The 27419-nt window shown below is 37.6% G+C and overlaps 1 protein-coding gene and 1 long non-coding RNA gene across 5 annotated transcripts in view; one reads left to right on the top strand and one right to left on the bottom strand.

Moving 5' to 3' along the window:
- ARL15 (ARF like GTPase 15) overlaps positions 1–27419 on the bottom strand; it is a 397531-nt gene that overhangs the window by 351626 nt on the left and 18486 nt on the right. For 2 of the 4 annotated variants that reach the window (XM_012756744.2, XM_076008020.1), the window contains exon 2: positions 12203–12259. The exons of 1 other annotated variant lie outside the window; for it this stretch is intronic. In XM_012756744.2, the coding sequence (XP_012612198.1) occupies positions 12203–12259 (57 nt within the window). Of the gene's footprint in view, positions 1–12202; positions 12260–15011; positions 15030–27419 lie in introns of all 4 variants that reach the window. One more of the 4 variants, XM_012756745.2, reaches the window with a different exon arrangement.
- Positions 7345–17255, top strand: LOC105867018 (uncharacterized). Its single transcript, XR_002224944.2, has 3 exons — positions 7345–7432; positions 8456–8533; positions 17169–17255. It is a non-coding gene; the product is annotated as an uncharacterized LOC105867018 (long non-coding RNA).

Raw genomic sequence — 27419 nt, forward strand, 5'->3', positions numbered from 1 at the left:
AAATGTCTGTTAATAAAGAAGGAAGCAGATGGAGAAAGAAAAATTAAAGACAAAGATCCCAGAAGTATGTCAGTCACCAAGGCCTCCCAGTTTTGGTTCCAGGTCTTCCTGGGTATGGGCACATCCTTGCCCTTTTATGAGAAATCCCAGAATCTGGAAAATTCAATTCTCCATTTGTATTTATCAGCTTAAGAGTGTTTCTGTTACTTCAACTAAAAAAGTTTGATTATTCAATATTTAGATCTGGGTTCATACATGGGCTGACAACCACGTAGCCTTCACTGACCATGGAGTGAACAAAATATGAGAATTTGAATTGCCAGCATTTAGAAACATAGTCAATTAACTTAAAGAATGAAATTCCCCTAGAATAACAAAATTGTGATAGCCTCAAGACATCATGAAAGTGACAGTTCCATCTTGGAGAGTTAGAAGACAGAACGAACTTGAGGAAAACCATGTGAGATATTAAAAAATAACAAGCAGCAGCTGCAGCGGCAGCAACAGAAGACAATCCAAAAACACAAGCTTTTTGCCATCACATTACTAACAGAGAAACACACACACACACACACACACAAGTGAGAAACAGAAAATAACCGGCCCCATTTTCAGACAGACAAAAAGTAATTCCCTTATGATCACAAGGTTGGGTTTCCAAAAAAAAAAAAAAAAAAACTAAATAATTATATCCTGTCACTTACAAAATTAAAATTAGAATAAATACTTCAAAATACAGGCAGTCACCTTATATTTAGCTCTGTAATACTGAAATTAACTTGGACTATTTTGATTCTAATCACTTTGACAGCAAAAGAAATTATACACCATCTCAAACAATCCACTCAAAACCACGGTTGTAAGGATATAAAGTGATTTTTATAGGCTAGTAGTCACTTCCCAATGTAATATTCATTCATTCATTCATTCATACCCCATGTTGTATGCCAGAGATACAGCTGTTTGTATGAGTACTTTTGAGGCCCTCTCCTCCCATCTTAGAATGACAGATCTATTCATAGTCATACCAAGAGCTATCACAAACATATGGGCAACGTGAACAAAAAAAAAAAAAAAAGAGAGAGAGAAAGAGAGACAAACTGCTTTCTGAAGCTTACTGTGAATACTGTGGCTGATAATATTGAGGCTGACCAAGAGTTTCACAAAGGTTAGGGACATATCAAGGATTTCTAACTTTCCTTGTTTATTGTTGTAAACCTTTCTTGACCTTTTATTATGTTTATATTTACTTTGTATTAAAAAAAATTGAATAAGCTCCCATGTGTCCTGTGGCAAAAAGAATATTTGTTCATCTGCACTTACTTTGATTAATGTTTCTCAAGTTGTTGGTTGGGAGACAGCATATTCTACTCTTAAATCTCATCAATTTCTCACTTTTCCCCCTCCTTGAACTCTAGGGACTTAATGTTTCCAGTTACTCTAGCTAGCAACCCACACGTTCCTCGTATCAGTGTTGCTCAAAAGATTTTAGGCAGCAGAATTATCTGGATATTTATTAAAAGGTAGACTCCTGGGCCCCAATACAGACCTACAAAATCACCCCTTGAGATGGAACTACAAGAACTGTTTTAAAGCACTGACCATCAAAATTTTTTGTTCCAGCACCTTCTGAATTATTTTTAAAGCTATATATTTATAACTCCCTCACACATTTTTAAGTTGACATCTAGTTCGACAAGTTGCATATGGACATAATTTCTAACTTGTTGTAAATATCCACATTTATAAATAAAGCTGTTAATCGCTCTTACATGGAGAAAAACCTCTCTAAATATCAGAGATTTGAAAAACATTACTCATTTTTTAAAAGAACAAGCTCTTCTTCAGTCGTATATCCTTTTATTTTTATTCTTCTCAAATTCATATATCTTTTCCAATATCCCCAGAGTTTTAATATTAACATATTTTTATGCCTGTAAATATTTTACCCATCATTTTATCATGCTTCCCTGCAAAAGAACTGTATACATAATTGACATCTTAAATTTTAAATTTCCTGTGACCATAGTTTTAAATATTTTTTAACATTTTTCTTAGGGATTTAGTTTCTGAAATTACTATTGGTCCACAATTGATCAAAAGTATGTAATAAATGTTAATAAATCCATTATAATATAAAAAGACTTTTCAGTAATATATCTCTTAATGAGATGGATTTTTAATATATATTGTTTATCACTAGAATAATTGTTCAGCATCAGTTCTATTCCTATTTTTCATATGTAGATATAAAAATTTTATATGTAGATATAAGCCCTGAGAAACTTACTCTTATAAATAAATAATAGATGGAAATAGAAGTTTTTTTTTTTTAGAGATGTGGTCTTGAACTCCTGAGCTTAAATGATCTTCCCACCTCGGCCTCCCAAAGTGCTAGGATTACAGGCATGAGCCACTGTGTCCGGCCAAAATATAAGTTTTGCTACTGTAATGTCATTAAATTCTTTTGACTTCTTCCTAGTTATGTAAAAAAAAAAAAAAAAATCACATCATGATTTGTCAATATTTTTAAAGACCAGCTGTCAATTTGAATATTTTCAATTTTATTGAAAGCAAAGAACTGAAAATGGTTTGTTATCTAGTCACATTAGAGTCATTCACTTTCTCAACACCAATACCATATTTTGAGTTTTTCCTCTGGTTTGTACCTTGAAGGGTTTTACATTCAAAGCAAACGCACCAAGACTTCGGACGAGAGAGAGTAGTACCATGTTTGGTTGAATCCATGAATACAGAAGCCACCAACTGTATGTATATCCTATTAGTTCTGCCTCTCTGGAGAACCCTGACTAATATGCTCATTTGTTCCCCATATAGTTTTTAAGCACCTACTGTATGCCAGAACCTTAGCTAAACCCAAAGGAATACAGAGAATGCAGATTGATTATTCACATTATGCATTAAGCATAAAGCCTCTCATTCAGATTCACCTTGTGTAATATATTAAGTGACAGTTTAAATAAATTTGAATTCTACAAAGCAAAAACCAAACCATCACCAGGGTCAATTGAATTCTCCTCTGTATACATAATATTAACCTATTGGCTGTGCTTCAAATTTAAAACATAATTTTGTTCCCAAACTATGGATGTAAGTATGCTACATCCTGGCTAGTGACTGAATTCTAGGATAATTTTTAACCATTGACAAAAACAAATTACTTTTCCTATCAGGAGAAAAGTACTAGTCCTGAGGACCAAACACTAAACATTTGTCAAGAAACAAAGTCAACCATCCATGAAAAGCAATAGCATAAAAACGCACATTTCCCAGAGTGGAAATTTCCATCAATCAGATATACTCTTGTTGAAAATTAAGGTCCACCATGTCATTTAAGTTGGAAAATTAAAAATATTTTAAGTTCCTAAGTTAAATGACTCCAAATGTTTCTTATCAAGAAAAAAGCCTCTCCACCCAACCACACAGCTACAATTTATAAACTACCAAAAGAAATTTTACAAAGGCCCTTTGTAAAGGATGTAGCTAGTCAATTTCCTACCCTCTCTCTCTTTTTTCTTGTGCCTTTTTAAAATTATTATTAGGATATCTACAATCAGAAGATAAAAAAAAGTTATTTCATAATATATAAAGTTAATATAGACTATACAATAAGAATTTCTTCCCCACTAATGGTAATTCACTTGCAGTGATAGCCACTAATTCACATCATCAACCCTTGAAAGTGAAGGTAGCTGGCAGAGCAAGGAGGGCTCTGACAGTGACACAGAACAAATCTGGTGGGGCCACACAAAAGCAAAACTCCTAACTTTCAAAGGCCTAACAGCCTAACCAAAAGAACTACTTGGGATAGAATTAACAATGCAATCAAATGAAGGAAAAATACTCCCTAAGGTTCCATCTAGATCAAAATATTATGATTGTAAAAAAAATGCCAAAGTTCAGCAAACCATACTAAAATTATCTGACCCCTAAATATGCTACAAAGCTATAATGAAAAATAGATTGTGTAGTGAACAAATAAGGGATATTATGGCTTCTAAATAAGATATAGTCCATGAATTCTGGGTATAGCTAGAAAATACCAGCCCTGAAATTTAAGTTAATTATGAATATTAAAAAAAAAAATCAATCGCAAGTGATGAGAAAAACTGGCATTATGTGCCCCTGATTAGACACAGTAAGAAGGCTACAATGTCACCTATGTAATATTCTTGTCATAAACGTTTAATCTGAATCTAATCATGCAGAAACAATTAGACAACTGTAAACTGAAAGAAATTCTGCAAAATAACTGGCTTCTTCAAAAATGTCAAGTGATAAAAGATAAAAAAAAATGATGAAAAACTATTCTTGATTACTTTCAATAAGTTCATATTGAACATCTACTACTGTGTTTCCCCGAAAATAAGACAGGGTCTTATATTTGTTTTTCCTCAAGAAGACATCCTAGGGCTTATTTTCAGGGGATGTGTTATTTTTTATTAAGTACAGTACAACAATCTACATTTATTCAAATGTAGTTAAGTTAAGTCGTCATCTTCTGGAACATCATCATAACTCTCCAAACCCCGAATTCCATCTTGAATTTCTTGCGACTCTATTTCCTTTAGGTTTTTTATTTTATTTTATTTTTTTTTGGAGACAGAGTCTCGCTTTGTTGCACAGGCTAGAGTGAGTGCCGTGGCATCAGCCTAGCTCACAGCAACCTCAAACTCCTGGGCTCAAGCAATCCTACCGCCTCAGCCTCCCGAATAGCTGGGACTACAGGCATATGCCACCATGCCCGGCTAATTTTTTTCTATATATATTAGTTGACCAATTAATTTCTTTCTATTTATAGTAGAGACGGGTGTCGCTCTTGCTCAGGCTGGTTTCGAACTCCTGACCTTGAGCAATCCGCCCACCTCGGCCTCCCAGAGTGCTAGGATTACAGGCGTGAGCCACCGCGCCTGGCCTCCTATTTCCTTTAGAACCATTGGCCCCAATCTCTCATGTCGAGCAATAGAGCTCTCATGGGGCAGATGAGAAGGGCCGCTCGTCTTCTTCACCACTCGGTGACGAAATGCATGGGTAGTGCAGATACGCTGCGTAGCCACACCCATCATTAGGTCTTATTTTGGGGGTAGGGCTTATATTGCGCAAATGCTTAGAAATCCTGCTAGAGCTTATTTTATGAGTAGGTCTTATTTTAGGGGAAACAATATCTGGAAGGTGGCAGAGTGGGGTGCCTGAGGGTTCAGAATTAACAAATCAAATTCTGGCTCTAGATCTTATTCTACCATGTGGAAAAGACATTTAACCATGCTGTGACCAGTCTCCTCTCTGTAAAACGAGGATACAGGTAGCTATACCTTCTTCAAAAGATCATAGAGAGTTCAACGAATTTGTCTATAAAGGTCTTAGTACAGTGCTGGGCGCTTAGTAAGTGCTCACTAAATATCCGGGGAGATACCGGTGATGTTGAAAAGCCACCAGGTGCTGGAGGAGAAATAAAGACTAACATGGTCACTGCCATCACTGAGCTTACAGTGAAATGCGAGTTAGGAAAAAAAAAAAAAAGGGCAGGCAATTCTAAGATTGTGATATAAGCACTTTACCTGGTGAAAGGCTCTGGAGTACAAAGGAGGCTGTTAGAGCAAGGAATGGTGGCGGCAGAATGTAGAATGGCAACTAAAAGGGAGAAGTCAAACTTGGGGATGGCTAGCTGATGAGGCAGGAAGAGCTGAAGACTGAGACCAGCTCCTGGCATGGCAGCTGGCTGGGTGTGGTGCCAGTCACTGAGAAAGAGAGCACAGGGCATAAGCAGGTTCCATCTGGGTCAGACTCAGCAGGCAGGGCCACCCAAGGGGAATTGTCCTGGAGTCACAAACATCTGTAGTAGAGATGTCTTGATCTTGACAGAAAAGACACAATCTGCATTCCCCAGAATAAAACAGCTAAACCAAACAGATTTCATCTCAATCTTGCCTGGGCTCCAATTTCAAAAGATGATTTTTAAAAATATGACAGTTCTATCAATCTCATGTATTTCACAGTGTAACTATCTTAGTATTTAAAATATTAATAGATTCGAAGGATCAGGTGGCTCACGCCTATAATCCTAGCACTCTGGGAGGCCAAGGCAGGAGGCTCACTTGAGCTCAGGAGTTCAAGACCAGCCTGAACAAGAGCAAGACCCCATCTCTACGAAAAATAGAAAAAATTAGCTGGGCGTGGTGGCGTGCACTTGTAGTTTGAGACATCACCACACTCTAGCCAGGGCAACAGAGTGAGACTGTTTCAAAACTAGATAGACAGACAGACAGACGGAGGAATGAACATTTGTGGCTCTCAACAGGTTCACTAAACCTAAAACTTTAAATTCCCCTGTCAAGAAAGTTAGCAACATTAGCCAGATATTCTTACTCAACCGGAGATCATTTTTTTTTATTAAAAGGTAAGAAATAATGCAATTATAAACTCTTATTTTCTAGGTTATAAAGCATATAACCTCTCGTTTACACCCCCTCCCCCCCAAAAAATTGTCAGGAACAACTCTAACCACATGTGTGCATGTATCTATGGGCAAAAACACATATTATACATTGATATCATAAATAAAACACTAGATTCGATCTTGGCCCATAGAGTCTCAAGTTATTAATCCAACCAGAAGCTGGATTTGTCACACAACACAAAATCGGTCTTGCTGCCACACTATGTGCTCATTCAATCTGTGCCTGACAATGGCTACAGGCAACCCTGTATATACACTGTCCTTGAGGTGAGGTATACTGCACTGAGGCCTCAGATCAATCTGCCTTGGCTCACTTCCTTGCGAAAGAGATGACTGTCATCCTATGTCCATTCTCTACTCCTTTGAGGAATAGAACTCTCCCCCCACCCCCAGAGTCTTGGATCCTCACTAGATTCCACACTCCAAGCTTCTTCCATTGTGATGTATCATCGTGTGACTTAAGTTCTGGCAACTGGGATGTGATAGGAAGTGATGCCTGCAACTTCCAGGTCATGCCCACAAAAAGGAACTACTCGGCCTCCACTTTCTCTTTCCTGCAGGAGAAACAAAGATGTTGGAGTGGTGAGCCCCCTGCAACATGCATGTGAGCGGAATAACTGAAGTCATGGAAGAACAACTAGCTAAAAGGAGCCAGAGCCTCTAATGTACTCCTGAAGCTAAAGGCTAAAGGCCAAACTGACTACCAGCTTGGATTTTTATATGAGAAAGAAACTCATCCTAGTCACTATTATTTTGGTCATTATAAAATAGCCAAACCAAGATCTTCATTTGTTTATACTTCAATCATTAAAGTCTACGGACTAAGAAGAATTTAATGAAGGTGTGCCTCACCTTGTCTTAGAGCTTTTCATTTCTTTATCATGACTGCAGGTATCTCAGCATCTCATCTGGTCTACAATAAATGGAATCTTCAAGGAGCATAATAATAAACAGGTACGGTCACCACAACTCCTCTCCCAATGGTCATATATTAAACCTGTTCTTAATTTGTTGCTAGAGCCTCAATATTTGCAGAACTCATTTGAAGGACTTCCAGTCTATCTGACAAATTTTTAACCTTGGTGTTATATTTGATGATGACATTCTAAATCCAGCATCAAGACCAACTACACTGATTTCCCCCCTGCTAGTAGAGGATAAATTGTACTGAGTCCTCTATACTTTCCTCTTTGGTGTTTGTGTAGGCACAAAAATGCCCCCTCTCCACCACCACCACTACTACCACCCCAAGATGCCCTCATCCTAACCCGTGGAACCTGTGAATATGTTACCTTACATGGAAAACAGGACTTTGAAGATGTGATTAAGGATCTTGAGATGGGGAGGTTATTCTGGATTATCCAGGAAGGCCCAATTTAATCACAAGGGTACTTATAAAGAGGGAGACAGAAGTGTCAGAGTCCTAGAGGAGATGTGACAAAAGAAGCAAGACAAGTTAGTTGTCCACCAGTGTGCTTCTGGCTCCACGATGGTTGCAGTTCTCACTCAGATGTCTGGGTTAAATGCAGGTCTGTTGGAGAGCACTTACCCTGACATTCCAAAGGGAAGTCCTAAGCAATGCCCTTGTGTGCCTCTCTGGCCCAGAGTTCATCCACACCTGACTGCAGAAGATTGATTTCAAGATCACATTCTCAAGCATGGCCTGTTTTCATTGCCAGGATTTCATACAATCATAGAACCACAATTGTACTATAAACTCTTGGCCTAAATTTACTTCCCTTCCTTCCTCCTGACCAGAACCTAATGAATGTTGTTTAATACCCAAAATGGTCTAGATCCATGTAACAGGACTCCTTTTGTTTCAGAAACTCAATTACTTCTTTGTAATACATCCCCATATTACATTACACTATCTCCAGTGCTATGCTCATAGGATGCAGAAGAGTTACATCCTTGGAGTAGAAACTCGGTTCTAAAGACGTTTTTCCTGCTTTACTCTGTTTCAATTTGTTCTAGGCTTTGGCAGCCATTATAACTCCACCACTGACAATGTGAAAGTTTTTCTACCTGTACCATGAATCCAAGTAGACTGAGGTAGGATTTATTTTCCTCATCTTCCCGAGTTAAGCTCCTCTAAATAAGCATCGTTGCCTTTCAGTGTCTAGAGAAAGGTCTACCTACACCATACCTTGGAGGAAAAGGTGGACAGCACACATAGGACATCCTTTGTTGTCTGAGTCATGATCTTTATTAAACTTTTTAATGGTTAAGGTTCAATATGCATTCACCTATATACAACACACTTGCTTTTACACCTTGGAAGTTTTCAGTGTGTCTGTCCTTCACATGTTCCATTTTGGTCTTGCTCACTTCAGATTACAGATTCCTAATATGTAAAATATATGGCTTTTTGCTCCTTAATTTTTAAGTGCTCAACCAGCTGCTATTTTACAATAATGTTAAAAGCACCCAGAGGGGGAAAAAAATCCTCAGGTCAACAATCTAACATTGTTTCTCATCACATAAACTAACCCCATAATCTTTTTTCATTTCCTCCTTTACCTTTTGTTTTACTTAGAACTTAACATTTATTTTTGACAAGAGCTACCAAGAGTTTTTCTGGTTTATGTTCTTTATCTATAATTTATAAGATATCCCTCCCCCACACCATGTTTGTCTGCCAAAACAAAGTACCAAAGACCGGGTAGCTTACACAACAGAAACTTATTTTCTCATAGTTCTGGAGGCTGGAAGTCCCAGATCAGGGTGCCAGCATGGTCAGGTTCTGGTGAAGGCTCTTTCTGGTTTATAGACAGTCACCTTCTCGTATCCTCACATGACAGACAGGGAGATAGGAAGCAAACCCTCCAATATCTCTATCTTATAAGGGCACTAATCCCATCATGAGGGCCCCATCCTTATGAACTCATCTAAATCCGATTATTTCCTAAAGGCTCCATCTCCAAAAGCCATCACATTGGGGATTAAGGTTTCACTATATCAATTTTGTGTGGGGCACAATTCAGACTATCACATTCCCCTTTTAGGGACAATTTTTACCTGCCTTAGAATGATTCTACAACCAGACTTTCTTCATTAAACAGAGACTGAACACCTGCCAGGTCTCAGGCCCAGGCTAAGTGGTCAGTATTTACAGATGAATGCATACAATTCCTGACATCAACAGTCCTAATATTCTCAGGTTCTAGATGTACTTATAAATACCCTATTGTGTTGGCTTGCTGCTGCGGCCATGATAAGGTACCACTCAGATCTTCCTTCTAGAGAAGCACACTGACTGAAGCCTCCATGGCATTCAAGCAGAGGCTGGTTTCTGCTGGGCTGCCAGCTAGTGCCTGAGCATGAAGATGGAAAGGTACTAGAGTCAGGGCTTTTCTTGCCCAACATGAAATTCCAGTAATGGGCAACAACGGGCACCTTTGCTCAGGGAGGCCTCACCCACCCAAGGCTTCCTCAGAACTACACTGTGGTTTAAAATTCTTCCTCCTCAACCCTCCTTCCTTCCCAATCTCCCTTCACAGATGTCACACTCACGGTGTGGTCTGAAGGCTCTCTGTGCTTTCCGTTGTTTCTTCACCCTTTACCCTTCACACACATTCCCCCAATTTATCTCTTGCATGACAAACCCCAGCTTGGCCTCTGCTTCACATAGGATCCAGAAAAACATACAAAGTAACTTCACATAAAATAACCAAAAAGCATGTTTAGCTACCAAGTAATCTGTTCACCTAACGGGGGGACAAACACTTACCTGAGGCAAGCAGCTAAAACAAAAGGTGACAGAAGAAATAAAGAAAATCTGTTTTTTCTTACATCCAAACTAAGGCAAAACAGAAACTTAGGCTCACTTCAACATAACTGAACAAGTAGCTACTGAGCATTTGCCACGTAGCAGATGCCATGCCAGGAACTATGAAAGACAGGAAACAAACACAGGACAGGGTCCCTGCCCTCAAGGAACTTATAAACTGTTCTCCTATCTTTTACTCAGAATTCTCACATTATTCACATTATTCAACAATTCTCACATTATTCAACAAATTCCTTATGCATTTTGTACACACATATATGTGTGCTTCTGTGCAAGGTGGGTAAGTAAACAAAATTACTTTATATAAATCTTTTTAAGCCCCTACTTAGAAAATAATTTAGTCTTTAGAAGTAAATATTAACTATCACTGTATTTCCTGCCTAGTGTCTCCGAATCCCCTCCCCAGGCCTTCAAAGGGAAAATGTCAAGATATTTTGTTACTTGAGATTAGGAAAGTCCTTTAATGGTCATCCACGTAAATACAACCCCAAACTCCTGAGTTAAGAAACGGAATCAAGGCATTTCAGTCAACTGACATGGGGGGGGGGGGATCCCCAAACACCTTATTTATTTTATTTTTTATTGTGTTGTGAAATATATCATACAAATAGTATATAAAGCGAATATGTAGTTTAAAGAATAACATAAAGCAAACACTGTGTGACCACCATTCTAATTATAAACTAGAATATTACTGTAACTATTAAAGCACTTTTCCTTCTCTCCACTCCTTTACTGACATTTTTTTCCCAATCCCTCTATTCTTTTCAAATTGTGAATTTCCCATCCTCACAATTGACATTTTGGGCTAGATAATTCTTAAGTACTTAACTTCGGTACCAGCATTGACTATAGTCGACAGCCACAGATGAACGCGCACAGCGACTTTAGCCGACAACCGTGATACGACTTTTCTAATTTTTCATTTATCAAAATAAAATTTTGAACATTTAAAAATAACATAATGAAAACATATATGTATATGTTACCTATTCTGATTTACATTACAAGTAAAGCTGCCCGTAAAGTAAAACAAGCTTTCAGTGCTTTAAAGCTTTCCTCATCACACAAGAGCAAAACAGGTTCGTGGTCAACACACAGCACAAACTACCATGCGGATATGAGTGCCGGCTGTGGGCAAGGTTTCGTGGCTGGTGAGCACGGTACCAAAGTGGTTAACCAGCACATTGTTAGATGTTTAGCAATACCCTAGCTCAACCCAATAAACACCAGTAGTATATCAACACTACCACCAGTTGTGACAACCAAAAGTTTTCCAGACATTGCCATATATCTTCTAGAGAGCAAAGTCACCCTCTGTTGAGCACTGCTGCCCTAGAGGTAACTACAACCTGAATTTTTGCTTTCTTTTATAATTTATCTACCTATATAGGTATACATGTAACCCTAAAACAATACATAGCTTCATTTTGCTGTGATTAAACTTTGTAGAAATGAAATCATACTCCATGTATTTTCCTGTGACTTGTTTCGTTCATTCAACAATATGAATGAGGTGTGTGTTGTTATAAGCTGTAATTCATACAAATTTTTTAGATCATATATTTTTGCTGCAGCATTATAACCTATTAAATTAAAATTCCATAATTTATTTAATCCAGTCTATCATTGATGGATATTCATATTGTTTCTAACATTTTGCTTTTATGAATACTTCTGCTAGAAACATTTCCTACAGAGGTCTTCTTGTAACTACACAACGATTTCTCTGAGGTATATATACCTAGGACTGGAATTGCTCAGTCATAGGATATGTTCTCATTCACTGTATTATTTTCCAAAGTAGCTATAAAAATCTATAGTCCCACCAGTAGTGGAGGACAACTACCATTGCTCTACATGCTTTCCAACACTCGGTTCTTCATTTATTTTTCATAACATTTGGTACCACAAAAATATACATTGCTTACCGTGTAAATGCCAATTCTACAAACAGCAATTGAGATCTGGATACATTCAGACATTCTCTATAAGATTAAAATAAGAAGAGATTACAACTAAATGTTTGTACCAAAGAACTGGCCTCATTCCCTTTGCTCTCGTTTCCCTCTTTAAAGAAAATCTGATATATTCTGACAACTGCTTTATGAGCACATGGTTGAATATTTTCCTTCTACATGCCTTTTCTAGGCTAGTTCAACAAGAGAGGTATAATAAAGTATGAGGCATACCACTTTATCACCGGACTATAAAGCAGACAGTTCATCCTCTAATACAATAGTATCGTTTAAGGAATGTAATTTATTGTAGTGACTTCATTTTATTTCTTTTAAATCTTGCTCTAATATCCAATTTTAATGATAAATTCTTTGCTACAGTTTTGCTACAGTTTTGCTACGGTTTTATAAGCACTTACTTTTTCAGTTCAATTCTTATTATAACATAAATGTCTATAATCCTTATTTATAATGGATAGAAAATAAAACTTTGTAGAAAGGAAATACTCATAGATAATGCTGAAAGTTTTGAATGGGCTGGATTTGGAGAAAAAAACTAAGATCCTCTGTCTCAGAATATCAATGGCAACACTCAATTTAGAATTCACTTCTCACTCCCAAATCAAATTCAGATTCCTAAAATGCATGTCCACTCACAAAATCATGCATACCAAACATGAGTATTGGTTTCTTTTCCTTTCTTTAACTGGAGGAGTATTTTTAGAACATTAAATTGGTACGTAGTCAAAATAACCCTAACTTTATAAAGTCTAACATTGTTATTATGGTTTATTATGGTTTATTGTTGACAAGTAAAAGCTTCACCATAAGGTTTATAATGGCACAAGTCTCAGCAATCATGGTTTTATCTATTGTGCCAAGGAAACAGAGATATAAGACCCCCGGGTTCCCATCGTAGACAAAAAGCTTCCAAAGATGCATTGTGAAGGCCAATAAGTCCCATCAGACTGATTCCACCAAAGGCTCCTGCCACTTCAGACAATATCTATAAGAAATTGAACTCCATATGATGAAAGGAAATTGATAAGAAAAAGATTGGAAAGCCAAAGACTATATGCATAGACATTCAAAATATAACTTAAAATAGTGTGGGGAAAAAAAGGTCAGACTCAAAAGCTCTGTTGGATGAAGTTCTTAAATTCAATTTCAACTTTCAAAAAATTCCCAAAATTCAATGGTGGTATTGTTCAAAACAAATGACTGATGAGTTAATATTTGGAATTATATCTATTACTAAGCTATCACTATTATTATGGTAACACCATTGGGTTTCTTTATTTTGAATGTAACACCACTAAAAACACCCCGGGGCAATGCCACTGGCATCCTCAGACCTGAAGACTGAGAATGTTCATCACCTTACCCGACATCATTCTTCCCATACACCATTAGAAATTATTTTCATGTACCTTTGTAACATCACAGTGAATTATTTAACAATTCTCTGAGTAAGCTGGAAAAGTTATTTGCCCCAAGTGAAACATAACTATCTTATTTCATGCCACCTGGAATAAAAGACTATTTCCCAGCCTTCCTTGGAGCTAGGCATTGTCCTGTAACTAAGTTCTCTGAAATGAGATGTAAATGAAAGATGTTTAAAGGGAAAGGACTCTAAGCAGGCCCCTGTTTTGCTCTTCTGCCTTTCCTACTTCCTTTCCACTGAGATTTAATGCAGTTTCAGTGAGAATCTTGGATTGTAAGGGCACAGTGAGAATGGTGGACAGGAGAGCTAGAACACACAGGTGAGTGGCCCCGGAGATGTGGATGACAATAGAGCTGCCATTCTCTTCTCCTCTTGACTCTGTGCATGAAATAGAAATAAACCTCCAACTACTATAAAGACTGTTGTGTGTCTCCCTCAACCTAACTGGTACAGAGCAATATTTGTTTTTAAAAATTAGTTTTCTACAGTGCCATCAGAAAGTACTCTAGTGTTTGTCATGAGAGGACAACTCTTTTTAAGAGCTTTATCTTTTAAAAAGGGGAGAAATTTATTCTTTAGTTACTAAAAACCTACTTTCTACTCCTTCCTTCTCACATTCCCAAATGTACAAGTATTGTTATTGAGATGCCAAAATTATTACCCTGAAAACCCTCAACTTATTTTGTGCAACTTTTTTTCCTAGCTAGCCTTCTTACCTCATTCTTCCTCTCTAACCTCTAATCCTTACAAATACTGCCTTATCCTTGGAACATCCGACCTCAGACCAAGTGGCATGTCTATCACCCAAACTCCAAATTCATTCTAACAATAATGTTCAATGATGGCCTCATCCCTCTAATTAGTGGGAGTCAGATATAAAGAGATATTTAAAAGCATAACCAAAATACCTTTGATCATGATATACAAACTGGTAATTTAAAATAGTTACTTAATATTATTTCCCTGTATAGCTCTATTTGTAAGAACCTATTGTAACCGTAAACCCCCGGGACATAAGGCATAGCTTGAAATGAAAGATAAGTAGCTAATTATTCCCAATAAAAGAATGAATCTCTTCCCCAGATTAAACTCTGACCCAGTAGCCTTTAAATCAGCATTCACAAAACTACATCTAGACTTGCCTTAGGAAGAAGAATATTATTTCAAAAATAAACTCATCTTCTTTGCTGCCTCATGTGATAAGAGCACAAAAAAGATGTGTCAGAAGCAAGTCACAGCTTGGTTAAAATCTGTTAAGATAGCTGTACAGAAAAAAAAATGGGTAATACAGAAAAAAGACAAAGAACACTCAATTTGAAATTAATGGTGATTACTTACAGTTTACTGTTGTTTTCCCTAAGAAATTTCAAAGGTAAGCATGAAAATAAAGGAGAAAAAAAATCTTCAAAAAGATGGCAGAAAATAAATGTTATTTATTATACAGTCCAAAAAAAATTGCTTTCAAAGTGTAATTTCAGTTCCAGAGGGAGAAAAGACAATTTTTCTTTTATAAGAGAGCTTTTTAATACTTAATATAATTGACAGCTCAGACTTTGATGTCCTATATGATCCCTCATCCTGATATAAAGCAAGATGACAGTCATATTTTCTTATTTTCTGCTCTATAATTTTGCTTTTGATGAAAACAAAGTTAATATAGCCAAGCACCAACTCTTCAGAGTCTTGGGAGTAATATATTAAACTGGTGAAACAAGAAAGGGGGTAGGGGAGTAATAAAACCCCTTCAAAATGAGACCCTAGCTTAGATTATCTATTTTCAAATAAGGTTAACTAAAATCCAGCATTTTCTCTCAATAGCACCCCTGAACCAATGAGCTGGAGGCAAAGATGCAGGGTTTGGGGATGGGAGGGCGAAGTCCCATTCCAAGGTATATGGGAGCTCCCAAATGCTGCGTGGGTGGAACCCTCTCTGCATGAAGGTCGCGTCTGTCATTATGCTTTAGTCACTCCCCCAGACTGGAAATAAACGCTTGGGAATGCCACCTCCTTCAGAACTGGCATCTCCTTCTGTTAGTGTTGTCACTGAAAACATTAACAGTGCATTATTTAGCAACTCCCTTAGTATGCCTGAAAGTAATTTTCCCCACATGGGAAAAAAGAAACTTTTTACAAAAACTCATTACAAAATAAAATGAGGTTTTATTTACAAAATGTGGAGGACTTTGCTCCTCAACCTCTATTTTATAGCTTCTTCAGACTATGAAAAGGGATGGTAATAATCAACCTGAAAAGAAACATTTGCATCTGGAGCAAAGCTAATAAAATCAGGCTCTCAACGTGTTCAAAAATGTTTTTAGTTGTAACAATGCCACCAGCATCCCAAGAGCGTCTATACATCCCAAGCAATCTAAAGTTGCCCATGGATGGGATATGCAAAGGTTCACTCAGTAATTCAAAAAGGAATCATTACCCTCAACTGTTAAAAAAAAATTGTTAGCACATTATCTCTGTAAAATTCAATCACAAAGATTTGAAAAGCCATATAACAGAAATAACCTCAGATATTTGAGAAGTCATGTAGCAAAAAGAGCCCAATGAAAGCATAAATCATCATATCAGAATTTGCAGATTTCATCCCAGCAAAACTGTCACCAATCTTCTACAAAGCATCACTAAAAAACACACGTAATATACAAACAAAAGCAGATTTTGTCTCAAATGCTAAAGAACAATTCTCTTTCTAAAAATTCTGTTTTAAAAGTATGAACAGAGAAAAAGAAATACCCTTCTAATTTCCCAGAGAAAATAATCAATGCCACTTATTAATATTTTGAAGAATTTATTCCTTCGCTTTTGATTAGGCACTGGGGATTAAAAAATTCAATCTAAAGAAAGAAAGAAAAAAAAAAACACTTGCAGAGCATCTTTAATGTAGCAGCCACTGCTAGATAAACAATAAGTATACATAGATAAACTCTAGTATCAGTGATCTTCTAAGCTTAAGAGAGAGCAGCAATTTAACATACCTGAGCCAGACAAGTACAATATAAATGTGTTCAGCACACAAGAGATAAACAAAAAAAAAGGGTTTTAGGGATACAGAATAGGGCCACTGAACCCAGTATTATAAGAGCATCAGGAAAGACTTTCTAGAGAGGCACCTCCTGAATTGAGTCTTAAAAGATTAGGAATTTGCCGGGTATGAGGTAGTAAAGAAAAAAAGGGAATTCCAGAAAAAAGTAATAGTGTGAGTGAAAGCAAGAAACATCCCACAATGTGCAAGTATCTGAGGGCTGCTGGTGCATGCCTTGAACACCCTCCTAGTCTGCAAATAATCATTTCCCAATCTGAGATCAGTTATTGATAACTATTAACTATTTATATACTATTAAATACCTAAAATACATTCACATTAATATACAAAGCATCCTCATTTTAAGACTTATCTCTAACTCCCTGCCAAAGGAATTTCCATTTGTCAAGGACTAAGCATGGTCACATTATAGAGTCTGTTTTGTCTCCCCATCCTTTCAGATGCCAAGAGCCATAAACAAGATGCTACAGCTGACTCAACCAGCAGACAGTCTACCTTATGCTGGCCAACAACCCTGGCGTGGCCTAGCAGGAAGAGAAAAGCTAGCCTAATCATATCTCTCTCTCTCTCTTCAAAATTGGCCTTGAAAAATACTGAAAAAATGATGCAGTTACAAGTAGAAAGTGATACTGAGAGAAGACAAAAGGAAAAGCTATTAAATAACTTTGCGACCATGAAGAATCACAACAACCTAAATTTACCAAGAAGCCAGAAGTATGAGAAGTAAAGAAACTATATGGAAAAGAAAAGATTAATATAAAGCAGAGAATAACCACCCTGCTAAAAAACCCAAGAGAAGCAGCCCCAGAGAGATACAGGTGTGTGAAGAATGGCTAAGTGTAGTTACAGAGAAGTTTGTTTCTAAATGAAAAAATTATCTGCCTCAGTTTCCTTTGACCTAGGTATGGCAATATGACCAAATTTTGGTCAATGAAATATAGTGAAAAAGTCTTAGTAGTCTTCCAGGAGGGAAACACACTCTTCTTCCAACCTTTCTCCATCCCACTATCTGGAATACAGAAGTGATGGCAGGAGCTCTGGCATCAATTTTAGACCACGAGTTTAAAGTCTACACAGGGGGCAGAAGCATCTTGGGGCCCTAACAACTTCTAGACTTATTTGAGAAAAAAATAAAACTATCAAAGCCACTATTTTCCAACTAATTCCAGTCCTAACTGATACAGTGGTTGAAATAATTAAATGGGACAATAGTATCTCATTTAACTTAAGCCAGTTAAATGGAAGTGTTATGTATTCTACTTTACAGTAGTATTATTATCCCTAATTTAGAGATGAAGAAACAGATACCAGCTAGTATATGACAGAACCATGATTTGAACCTAGTCTTTTGGACTCAAGGGCCAAGCTCTTAATCATTAAGAACAAGAACCTGCAAAAAAAAAGCCAAACAAACTAAGTAAAGCAGATTTATAGGTTTTATGATTCAAGAAACATTCTGACTACCAAAGGCCAATTTAAAAAATCCATGCTGATGCAGTGTCACTTACCACAAATAACACTTTGGACAAGTCCCTGTGGCCCTCTAACCTATCTAGACATATAAGGCTTCTCCCCGCCAACACAAGTACCTAGGATATGGTATATGGGCAATGAAAACTGAATATAGACACCAACTCCCTATGCAGAGCAGAAACCTGCCAAATTCTGATTTATAAGGAGTGAAAGATTTTCAAGAGCACACAGATTCTGGGAGGCCTGAAGCATATTTCTTAACTTGGTAAGAGAGGCCTTTCTCATGATGAATTTTCCATACATCATGACAACTAGAAGAGCTCAGCCTTAGTATTGTAACTTCCTAGACCAGTGGTCCCCAAACTCAGGGCGGTGGACCAGGACTAGTAGGTGGCCTGTTACAGGCTGGGCTGCAGAGCACCGCCGGGCCGCCCCACCCCCCACCCCAAGTTCATGGAAAAATTGTCTTCCATGACACCAGTCCCTGGCACCAAAAAGGTTTGGGACCACTGCAACTAAACCACTGTTGCTTCAGTGTGGAAAGTGTAGGATGGAGCAGCAATCCTTTTGAAAGGCTCGAGGATATTAGATGACCAATTTGGAGGCACGAATGAACTTGGCATTAACTCTCTCTTCATTAATTAAACAAACACATATTTGTATTGAGCGCGTACTTCAAGTCCAGCAGTGTCCTATGTCCTGGGGACTGAACAGCAAACAAAGACCCTGCTCTCATGGAGCCTACACTCGGGGGGGGGGGGGCACCCAAAAACAAATAAATCATCTCACCTGGTGACAAGTTCTATGAAGAAAAAATAGAATGTATGGGGAAGGGTAGATTGGGGGCACTATTATTTTTGAGTGCAGATGTGATCATTCTAACAATATTATAGATAAAATAAAAAAGGGATGCCAGAAAAGTTTTCAACAGCTTTGCTTCCAAAATCCCTGTCACAGGCAAACACAGTACTCTACCACGAAAAGTCACAGCATGAGACATTTAATAGTCCACAAATATTTATTGAGAAGCAGCCAGGGAGGCATTAAGAGCATAGACTTGGGTGTCAGACCTTCTCAAATCAAATCCTAGCCACACAAGTTACTCTTTGTGGGACCCTCGGCAAGTTGCTTAACTCCTTTACAACTTAATTTGTCACTTATAATATGAGGATTATAGTAGTACCTATCTCATAGAGTACGATGAGTATTTAATAAGTTATAACTAGGAAATAGAGTAAGCTCCAGATTTGTGAGGTTTTTTTTAATTGAGTGTCTACTGTGTTCCAGACACACAAATTCCTCTAAGCAACTGCACCAAAGACACCCAGACACTGGGAAGCCCCAGGGGATACGCTCTGCCACCAGTTCTCCTACGGACACCTTGGATTCAGGCCTTTGTTCATACTCTGCTGTCATCTACATTATCAAGACTAACTCGCTTGACTTCTCATTGCAAATACTGTAAACCAGGACAGCAACTCTGACCTTCCCCAAAGGAGGAAATGTTCCAAAGCCAGAGAACTTAGCTCCCAGCACTCTGCCTCAACAGACCCAACACCTGAGGCAAAAAAATAAACAAAAAAAACCAACATTCATTTCTAGCCAGACCTCACAATATTGTCCAGATGGGCAATGTACTATGTCTAAACTGAAGTGGTTTTAGTCTACATTATGCAAAATTTATCAATTAGCATTCAACATTTTAATATTCAATATTATTAATATTTTATTAATTTTTATGGTGACAGGCATCTACTTGCCCATGCAGTGTCCATTAGACACTTAGGAGCAACATCACTTAGAATCATAAGAAAAATTATAATTACTTAATTCTCCAGGATATGAATTCATCCTCCATTCCCTCCCTCCTTTTTGATATTCCTTTTTGATATAATTAAATTAACCCAAGGTTGTAGCATCACTCTTCTGCTAAAACCTTAGAAACTGTCATTTATGGATTCTTTCCTTGAATTTATTGTTTTAAGCCACTTTCTTGATCATGATTCCTATATTGTCAAATCTATATTTAAAGTCCTCAAAATATTCAAATGGCAAAGCCCTTTACTAAATCAGTATTTCCATATTAACTTATAAAAATCACTATACCACCAAAAAACAGCATTGATTACAGGAAAGCATGATCCAACAACCATTTATAGGGTCAAAAAACTTTCTAATTGCTTATTAATTACACAATCTGGGCTTTTCCTTTTGTTTTTCCGACTGTGGAGAGGGAAGAAAGGTTAGCTTTGAGGTTAGACAGACCTGGATTTGAACCATTCAGAAAGGGGCCTTAGAAAACTTACCCACCCTGAACTTTAATAATTGGTTCTCAGATGTGAAAGGAGTACAGTGGTACCCCGGTATCTGTAGGGGATTTTTTCCAGGACCTTCTGTGGATACGAAAATCTGTGGTTGCTCAAGTCCCTAATATAAAATGGTAAAGTATTTGCATAACACTGATGCATATCCTCTTCTATACTTTAAATTATCCTAGATTACTTATAATACCTAATTCAATGTAAATAGTTGTTATACTGTATTGTTTTTAATTTGTCTTTTTTTTATTTTTATTTTTTTTCCGAGACAGAGTCTCACTCTGTTACCCGGAATATAAGTGCTATGGCATCAGCCTAGCTCACAGCAATCTCAAACTCCTGGGCTCAAGCAATCCTTCTGCTTCAACCTCCTGAGTAGCTGGGAATACAGGCACGTGCCATGACGCCTGGCTAATTTTTTCTATATGTTTTTAGTTGGCCAATTAATTTCTTTCTATTTTTAGTAGAGACGGAGTCTTGCTCTTGCTCTTGCTCAGGCTGGTTTCAAATTCCTGTATTTTTAATTTGTATTATTTTTATTGTTGTATTGTCATTTTTTGTTGCTTTTGAATATTTCCAATCTATGGTTGGTTGAGTCCGTGGTTGTGGAACCTGTGGATACAGAGGGCTGACTGTAATAATACTAAAACCACTAACCTTATTGAATCAAATTTGTAAGCATCAGGTGGTTAGCAGAGAAGACATTTTCTCAAACTTAGTAAATCCTAAACCAAGCCACTCACATGGGCTAGTCTCCCCAACATGTCTCCCTGGTTCTCCTCTTATCCCTATAATCCATTCCCCACTCATTAGCCAGAACAAGTTTTCAACACATAATCAGACCCTATCACCTCCTGCTTAGAACTATTTAATATTTTAAGAGCAATCTTAACAGAACTGGATCTTATCAGGCTCCCCTCTGGGGCCTGGCTTCAGGGTCAATTTCTTTGGGCCACTCTCAGCATCTGATACCCCCAAGCTCTGAGACTCATATGCCACGAGACTGTCTTCATGTGCTGAAAACAAATAACCCCAATCAATATGGTCAGGGAACTACCTGGAGTTTTCCATAAGTCCCAGGACTCCCTGTGCCCAACTCAGGTCGTAGGATCTACCTACTTCTGTCCCCAAGGACTTAGCCTATTTTCCTTTTCTTTTTCAAGGGATACCATTTATTCCTAAGTCTTGTAGATTTACTCTTTACTCCTACCCTAAAGCATGGCTGCCAAGGGCCACAAGCCCGCCCTCCCTTGCTGTTCACGTCCTTGCTTCTCCAAAGGTGTGCACGCTGGCCCTTCTCATCATGTGGGTTTGACTGCTAAGTACTGAAGGAGACAGACCGATATGGAAAGGCTGATATACAAATCTAATAACTAAAGGCTGTATACTCATTGCCCATTAAACTCCTGCCCAGGAGGGTGGATCTCTCCAAACTCCTCTCTTCACTCTTGGGCCAGAAGATGAAATCAGACAAGGATGAGCTGTAACCCCTCATAAGGCCACTCCTTTCAGATGAGTAGTTTACATTTCCGAGAACAGAGTTCCTACTCAAGCTTTCTGTTAAGATGGTGAACAATATCCAGCAACCATACTTACTGAAAACTAGTGGAACCATACACAATTCAATTTAAAAGGATGGCCTTGATTATCTTGCAAGTCACAGGAAAAGGAAAAAAAATGACATTTATTAAGGTTCTACTATGTGTGGGGTGTTTCTACACTCTCATCTCGCTCGGCCCTCACAATTAGAGCAATGTGGGTATTTCTAGGCCTGTTTTTTCAGATAAGAAATAAAGAGTTACTAGCTTCAGACACATGCAAAAGGGGCTGCATAATGGGCAGTAGGACATTCAAAAAATGTTTTTAAATGAAAATTGAATTTTTATTAGAGACTGAAATGAATAAAAATACATATTCAAATGTACTTATAGGAAATTTTAACATACTGGCAACCACCCACACATTACTTCGTGCTGCTAGAGTACTTTCGGAGGGGAAGGGGAAATCAAGCCTCAGAAGAAAACCTGTGTTTTCCTTTCTGACTGAAGAAACACTCAAGATTGCACACTGCACAGTAAGCTACTCTATTATCTGTAACATTTGCAACTATGATTCTATTGGAATCCCATTCTTGTTCTTCTTTAATGTCACACCAAAAAGAAAGAATAAAATGCTGACCCAAATGAACCAGAAAACAAACTTAGTACTCAACCGTACGTCTAAATTCAGGTTTTATATTCCTCAAACCTCTTCATTGTTCTCACTGATAATATAATAAACGCATAAGTCAATATCATAAACAATCAACTTTTTAAAAATCACATTATCACTTTTTTTACACTTCTGCATAAAATCAGTGGGGGGTGGGAATCCACTGCTTAAATGAATTGAAATATTTGAATTCCTCCCTGTGATATTATGATTATACATGCATATTGGTTTTCATCCACAGTTGCTGAGTCATAACTCCAATCACCCTTGTTACAGTCTTTTGTTATAATTTTAGGGTGATTTAGGCTGCAGAAGCAGGCCTCAAGAACAGAATCTCTCTCTCTGATCTTCTCCGGTCCTCCTTTCACCTGGCCAAGGCAGGACTCTAATCTGATTTGGGGTCATAAGACGCTCATCCCAGAAAGGGTCCTGCCTCATACCTTGGAGGCAGGAATACTACACAGGGAGGCCAAAAATAATCTGGACAGACAAACCTTGCTGAGTTGAGATTATACCTTTTTTGTACCATCATATTTCAACACACTGTCCACACTTCAAACACAGACAACCAATGAAGTTTCCAAAAAACTCCCAAAGGACAGAGTTGGAGTGAGCTTCTGGAGAGCCGAACACATGGAAGCTGCAGAAGGTGAACAAGAACTCATCCACATGCCAGGAGGATGGGGCACCCCAACTCCATGGGGACAGAAGCTCCTGCAATAGGCACCCTTCCTTCCAGACCTCCCATATGAATCTCTTCATCTGGCTGTTTATTAGTATCCTTTAAAAAAAATAAAAATAAAAAAATAAAATAAAAAAAAATAAAAAATCCTGTTTTAGCCTTCTACAGGAAAAGAAATAAAATAAAATAAAATAAAATAAAAAAATAAAATATCCTTTGTAATAAACCAGTAAATGTGTTTCCCTGAGTTCTGTGAATCGCTCTAGCAAATTAACAGGATCCAAAGAGGGGGTATGGGAAACCTAACATGAAGCTAGTTGGTTAGAAGTTAGAGAAGCCTGGACTTGTGGGAAGGAAGAGGCCCCATTTTGGGGACTGAGCCCTCAACCTGTGGGATCTGACACTCTGGGTAGATAGTGTCAGAACTAATTTGGAGGACACCCAGCTGGCCCAGCTGGTTGCTGGTACAGAATTGCTTGCTTGGTGTTAGGGAGAAATGCCCCCACGTTTGGTCACATAAGTCTTCTGTGTTGATGATTGCCGTGGTGTGGGAGCAGAGAAAAAACATGGCTTGAGTTTTTCCCAAACACTCCTCTACATCACAGTGTTTTCAAATAACTCACGGTAAAGCAGAGAAGGATTGCTTGATACACTAAGGGCAACTGAGAAGTATGGAAAAAGTTGAAAGGAACCTTGCATCTACTTTAACCTTTCACTCATATGCATGAACCTGTTCTATAATGTTCCTAAGAGATGGGGAGCCAGCTTCTACTCTGTCATTTCCTACTCAAGGCAGATGAACAAAACTTGAGAGCTGCTTTTTACCCTTAACCACTTCAGTACGGCGCTCACCAGCCGCGAAACCTTGCCCACAGCCGGCACTCATAGTCTACACGATGGTTTGTGCTGTGCATTGACAATGAATCCATTTTGCTCTTGTGTGATGAGGAAATCTTTAAAGCACTGAAAGCTTGTTTTACTTTACAGGCAGCTTTACTTGTAATGTCAATCAGAATAGGTAACATATACATATATGTTTTCATTACGTTATTTTTAAATGTTCACAATTTCATATTGATAAATGAAAAATTAGAAAAGTCATATAACGGCTGTCGTCTAAAGTCGACGCTTGGCTGTGCACGTTCATCTGTAGCTGTCAACTATAGTCAACGCTCGTACCGAAGTGGTTAACCAATATCTGCCTTCCTATGACTCTGACCCTCTCACTGTAGTATGCCTTCTGCAGATTCACAAAAGACTTTATAACCTTCTTAATACCTAAAGCCAGTGATCATACTGCCTCCTTTAAAGGTACTCACCAAGTACAGAAACCAAAACTCCAATGTCAATGAAAGATAATCCAGTGCTGCCTCTCTTCTTTGAGGAGGTAAATCTTACTCTACTAGCCCAGTGGTTGGCAAACTACAACCTATGGGCAAATCTGGCCCACTGCCTGGTTTTGCCAATAAAGTTTTGTTGAAACACAGCCACATCCATCTGTTTACCTATTACCTATGGATGCTTTCAAACTACCATCACAGAATTGAGTGGTTGAGACAAAGACTATATTACCCTCAAAGCCTAAAATATTTACTAGCTGATCTTTTTTACAAAAAGTTGTCCATCCCGTTCTTGCCCATCATCTGAGGTTTTACTATAAGCAAAGATGTATATTAGATTCAATGTCACAAGCTACAGTCTTGGTAGCCAAATGAGTCAGCCCTATATTAATTAGGATGCCCATATACCTGGCAAACAATAAGCTCTCAATAAATATTGTTGAGTAAGAAAAGTCAGAAAGGAAGAGAAAAAGGTTGGGAGGAAAGAAGGGTAGGGCTCGTCTTCTCCCAATACTATTCTGACATTCCTACTTCATGGAATATTTTAAAACCTAGGTGCTTGAAAAACTAGATATCCATATGCAGAAAAAAGAAACGAGACCTTCATCTCTCACAATATACAAAAAAATCAAATCAAAATGGGTTAAAGACTTAAATCTCAGACCTGAAAGTATGAAACTATTAATATTATTCTAAAAGAAAACACTGGGTAAATGATCTAGGACATTAGTCTGGCAAAGATTTCTTGAGTAATACCTCAAAAAGCACAAGTAACCAAAGCAAAAATGTGCAAATGGGATCACATCAAGCTAAAAAAAGCTCTGCACAGCAAAGGAAACAAAGTTAAGAGACAACCCACAGAATGGGAGAAAATACTTGTAAACTACCCATCTGACAAAGGACTAATAACTAGATTATTATATAAGGAGCTCAAACAATTCAATAAGAAAAAAGCCAAATAATCCAATTAAAAATGGGCAAAAGATCCGAATAGACATTTCTCAAAAGAAGACATACAAATGGCCCACAGGTATATGAGAAAATACTCAACACCATTAGTCAGAGAAATGCAAATCAAAACTACAACAAAATATCATCGCAATCCAGTTAAAATGGCTTTTATTGAAAAGACAGGCAACAATGAATGCTGGTGAGAATGTGGACAAAGGGGAACCCGCATACATTGTTTGTGGGAATGTAAATTAGCACAGCCACTATGAAGAACAATATGGAGGTTCCTAAAAAAACTAAAAATACAACAATCATATGATCCAGCAATCCCACTGCTAGGTATATATCCAAGAAAAAGGCAATCAGTGTACTGCAAAGGTATCTGCATGCCCATGTTTATTGCAGCACTATTCAGAATAGCCAAAACTTGGAATCAATCTAAGTGTCCATCAACAAATGAATAAAGAAAATGTGGTACATGTACACAGTGGAATATTATTCAGCCATAAAAAGAATGAAATCCTGCCATTTGCAACAGCAAGGATGGAACTGGAGAAACTATGTGAAGTGAAATAACCCAAGCACTGAAAGCCAAGTTTCACATATTCTCACTCATATGTTAGAGCTAAAAATTAAAACAAAAATGATCTCATGGAGTCAGAGAGTAGAATGGTGGTTACCAGAGGCTGGGCAGCCTGCATCCAAAGAAATGAAATGATAAATGCTTGAGGTGATGGATACCCCAATTATATTGATTTGACTATCACACATTGTATGCCTATATCAAAACATATGTATCCCAGAAGTATATACAACTATTATGTATCCATAATAATTAAAAATGTTTTAAAAATTTAAAACCAGCAGGTCCTTTTCTTGCTGCAATAAGGTATTTTAACACAAGACTATGTACCAGAATTAAAATTGAGGATCTAAAGTGACTGTTGCATTTTAGGCAAATAAACGCTGATTAAAATGTCATTTACTATAACATAAGTCCTTGTTAATTTTGAACACTCAGGAAAATGTTACCCACATTCACTCTTAGAAGCATAATAATTTGTTATTGCTGCTGCTGCCACCCAGGGCAATAATATAAAGCAATTAGGATAAATAATCTTTGCCTCAGAGATAAACTTTATGCCCTCTGAATTTGGGGAAGTACTTGAAAAGAACTATTTTGAGACAAACGAGGAAAATAATCAACAAAGCAAATAGACAACCTACATGGAAGAAAATATTCGTAATCCACACACCCAATGATTAGAGGGCTAATATCCAGAATCTACAAAGAACTCAAATCAGCAAGAAAACAACCCCATTAAAAAGTGAGCAAAGGACATGAACAGAAGTTTTTCAAAAGAAGATAAGTGGCCAACATATGAAAAAATGCTCAACATCACTAATTATTGGGGAAATGCAAATTAAAACTACAATGAGGTATCACCTTACTCCTGTTATAATGGCTTTTATTAAAAAGTCCAAAAACAATAGATGCTGGTGTGGATGCAGAGAGAACAGAACACTTACACACCCACCGTGGGACTGCAAGTTAGTACAACCCTTATGGAAAACAGTATGGAGATTTCTCAAAGAACTAAAAGTAGACCTACCATCATCCAAGCCAGCAATCCCACTACTGGTTATCTACCCAAAGGAAAAGAAGCCATTTTATCAAAAAGACACCTTCATTTGAATGTTTATTGCAGCACAATT

Source organism: Microcebus murinus, chromosome 11, assembly GCF_040939455.1.
Source record: "Microcebus murinus isolate Inina chromosome 11, M.murinus_Inina_mat1.0, whole genome shotgun sequence".
NCBI classification, from domain to species: Eukaryota; Metazoa; Chordata; class Mammalia; order Primates; family Cheirogaleidae; genus Microcebus; species Microcebus murinus.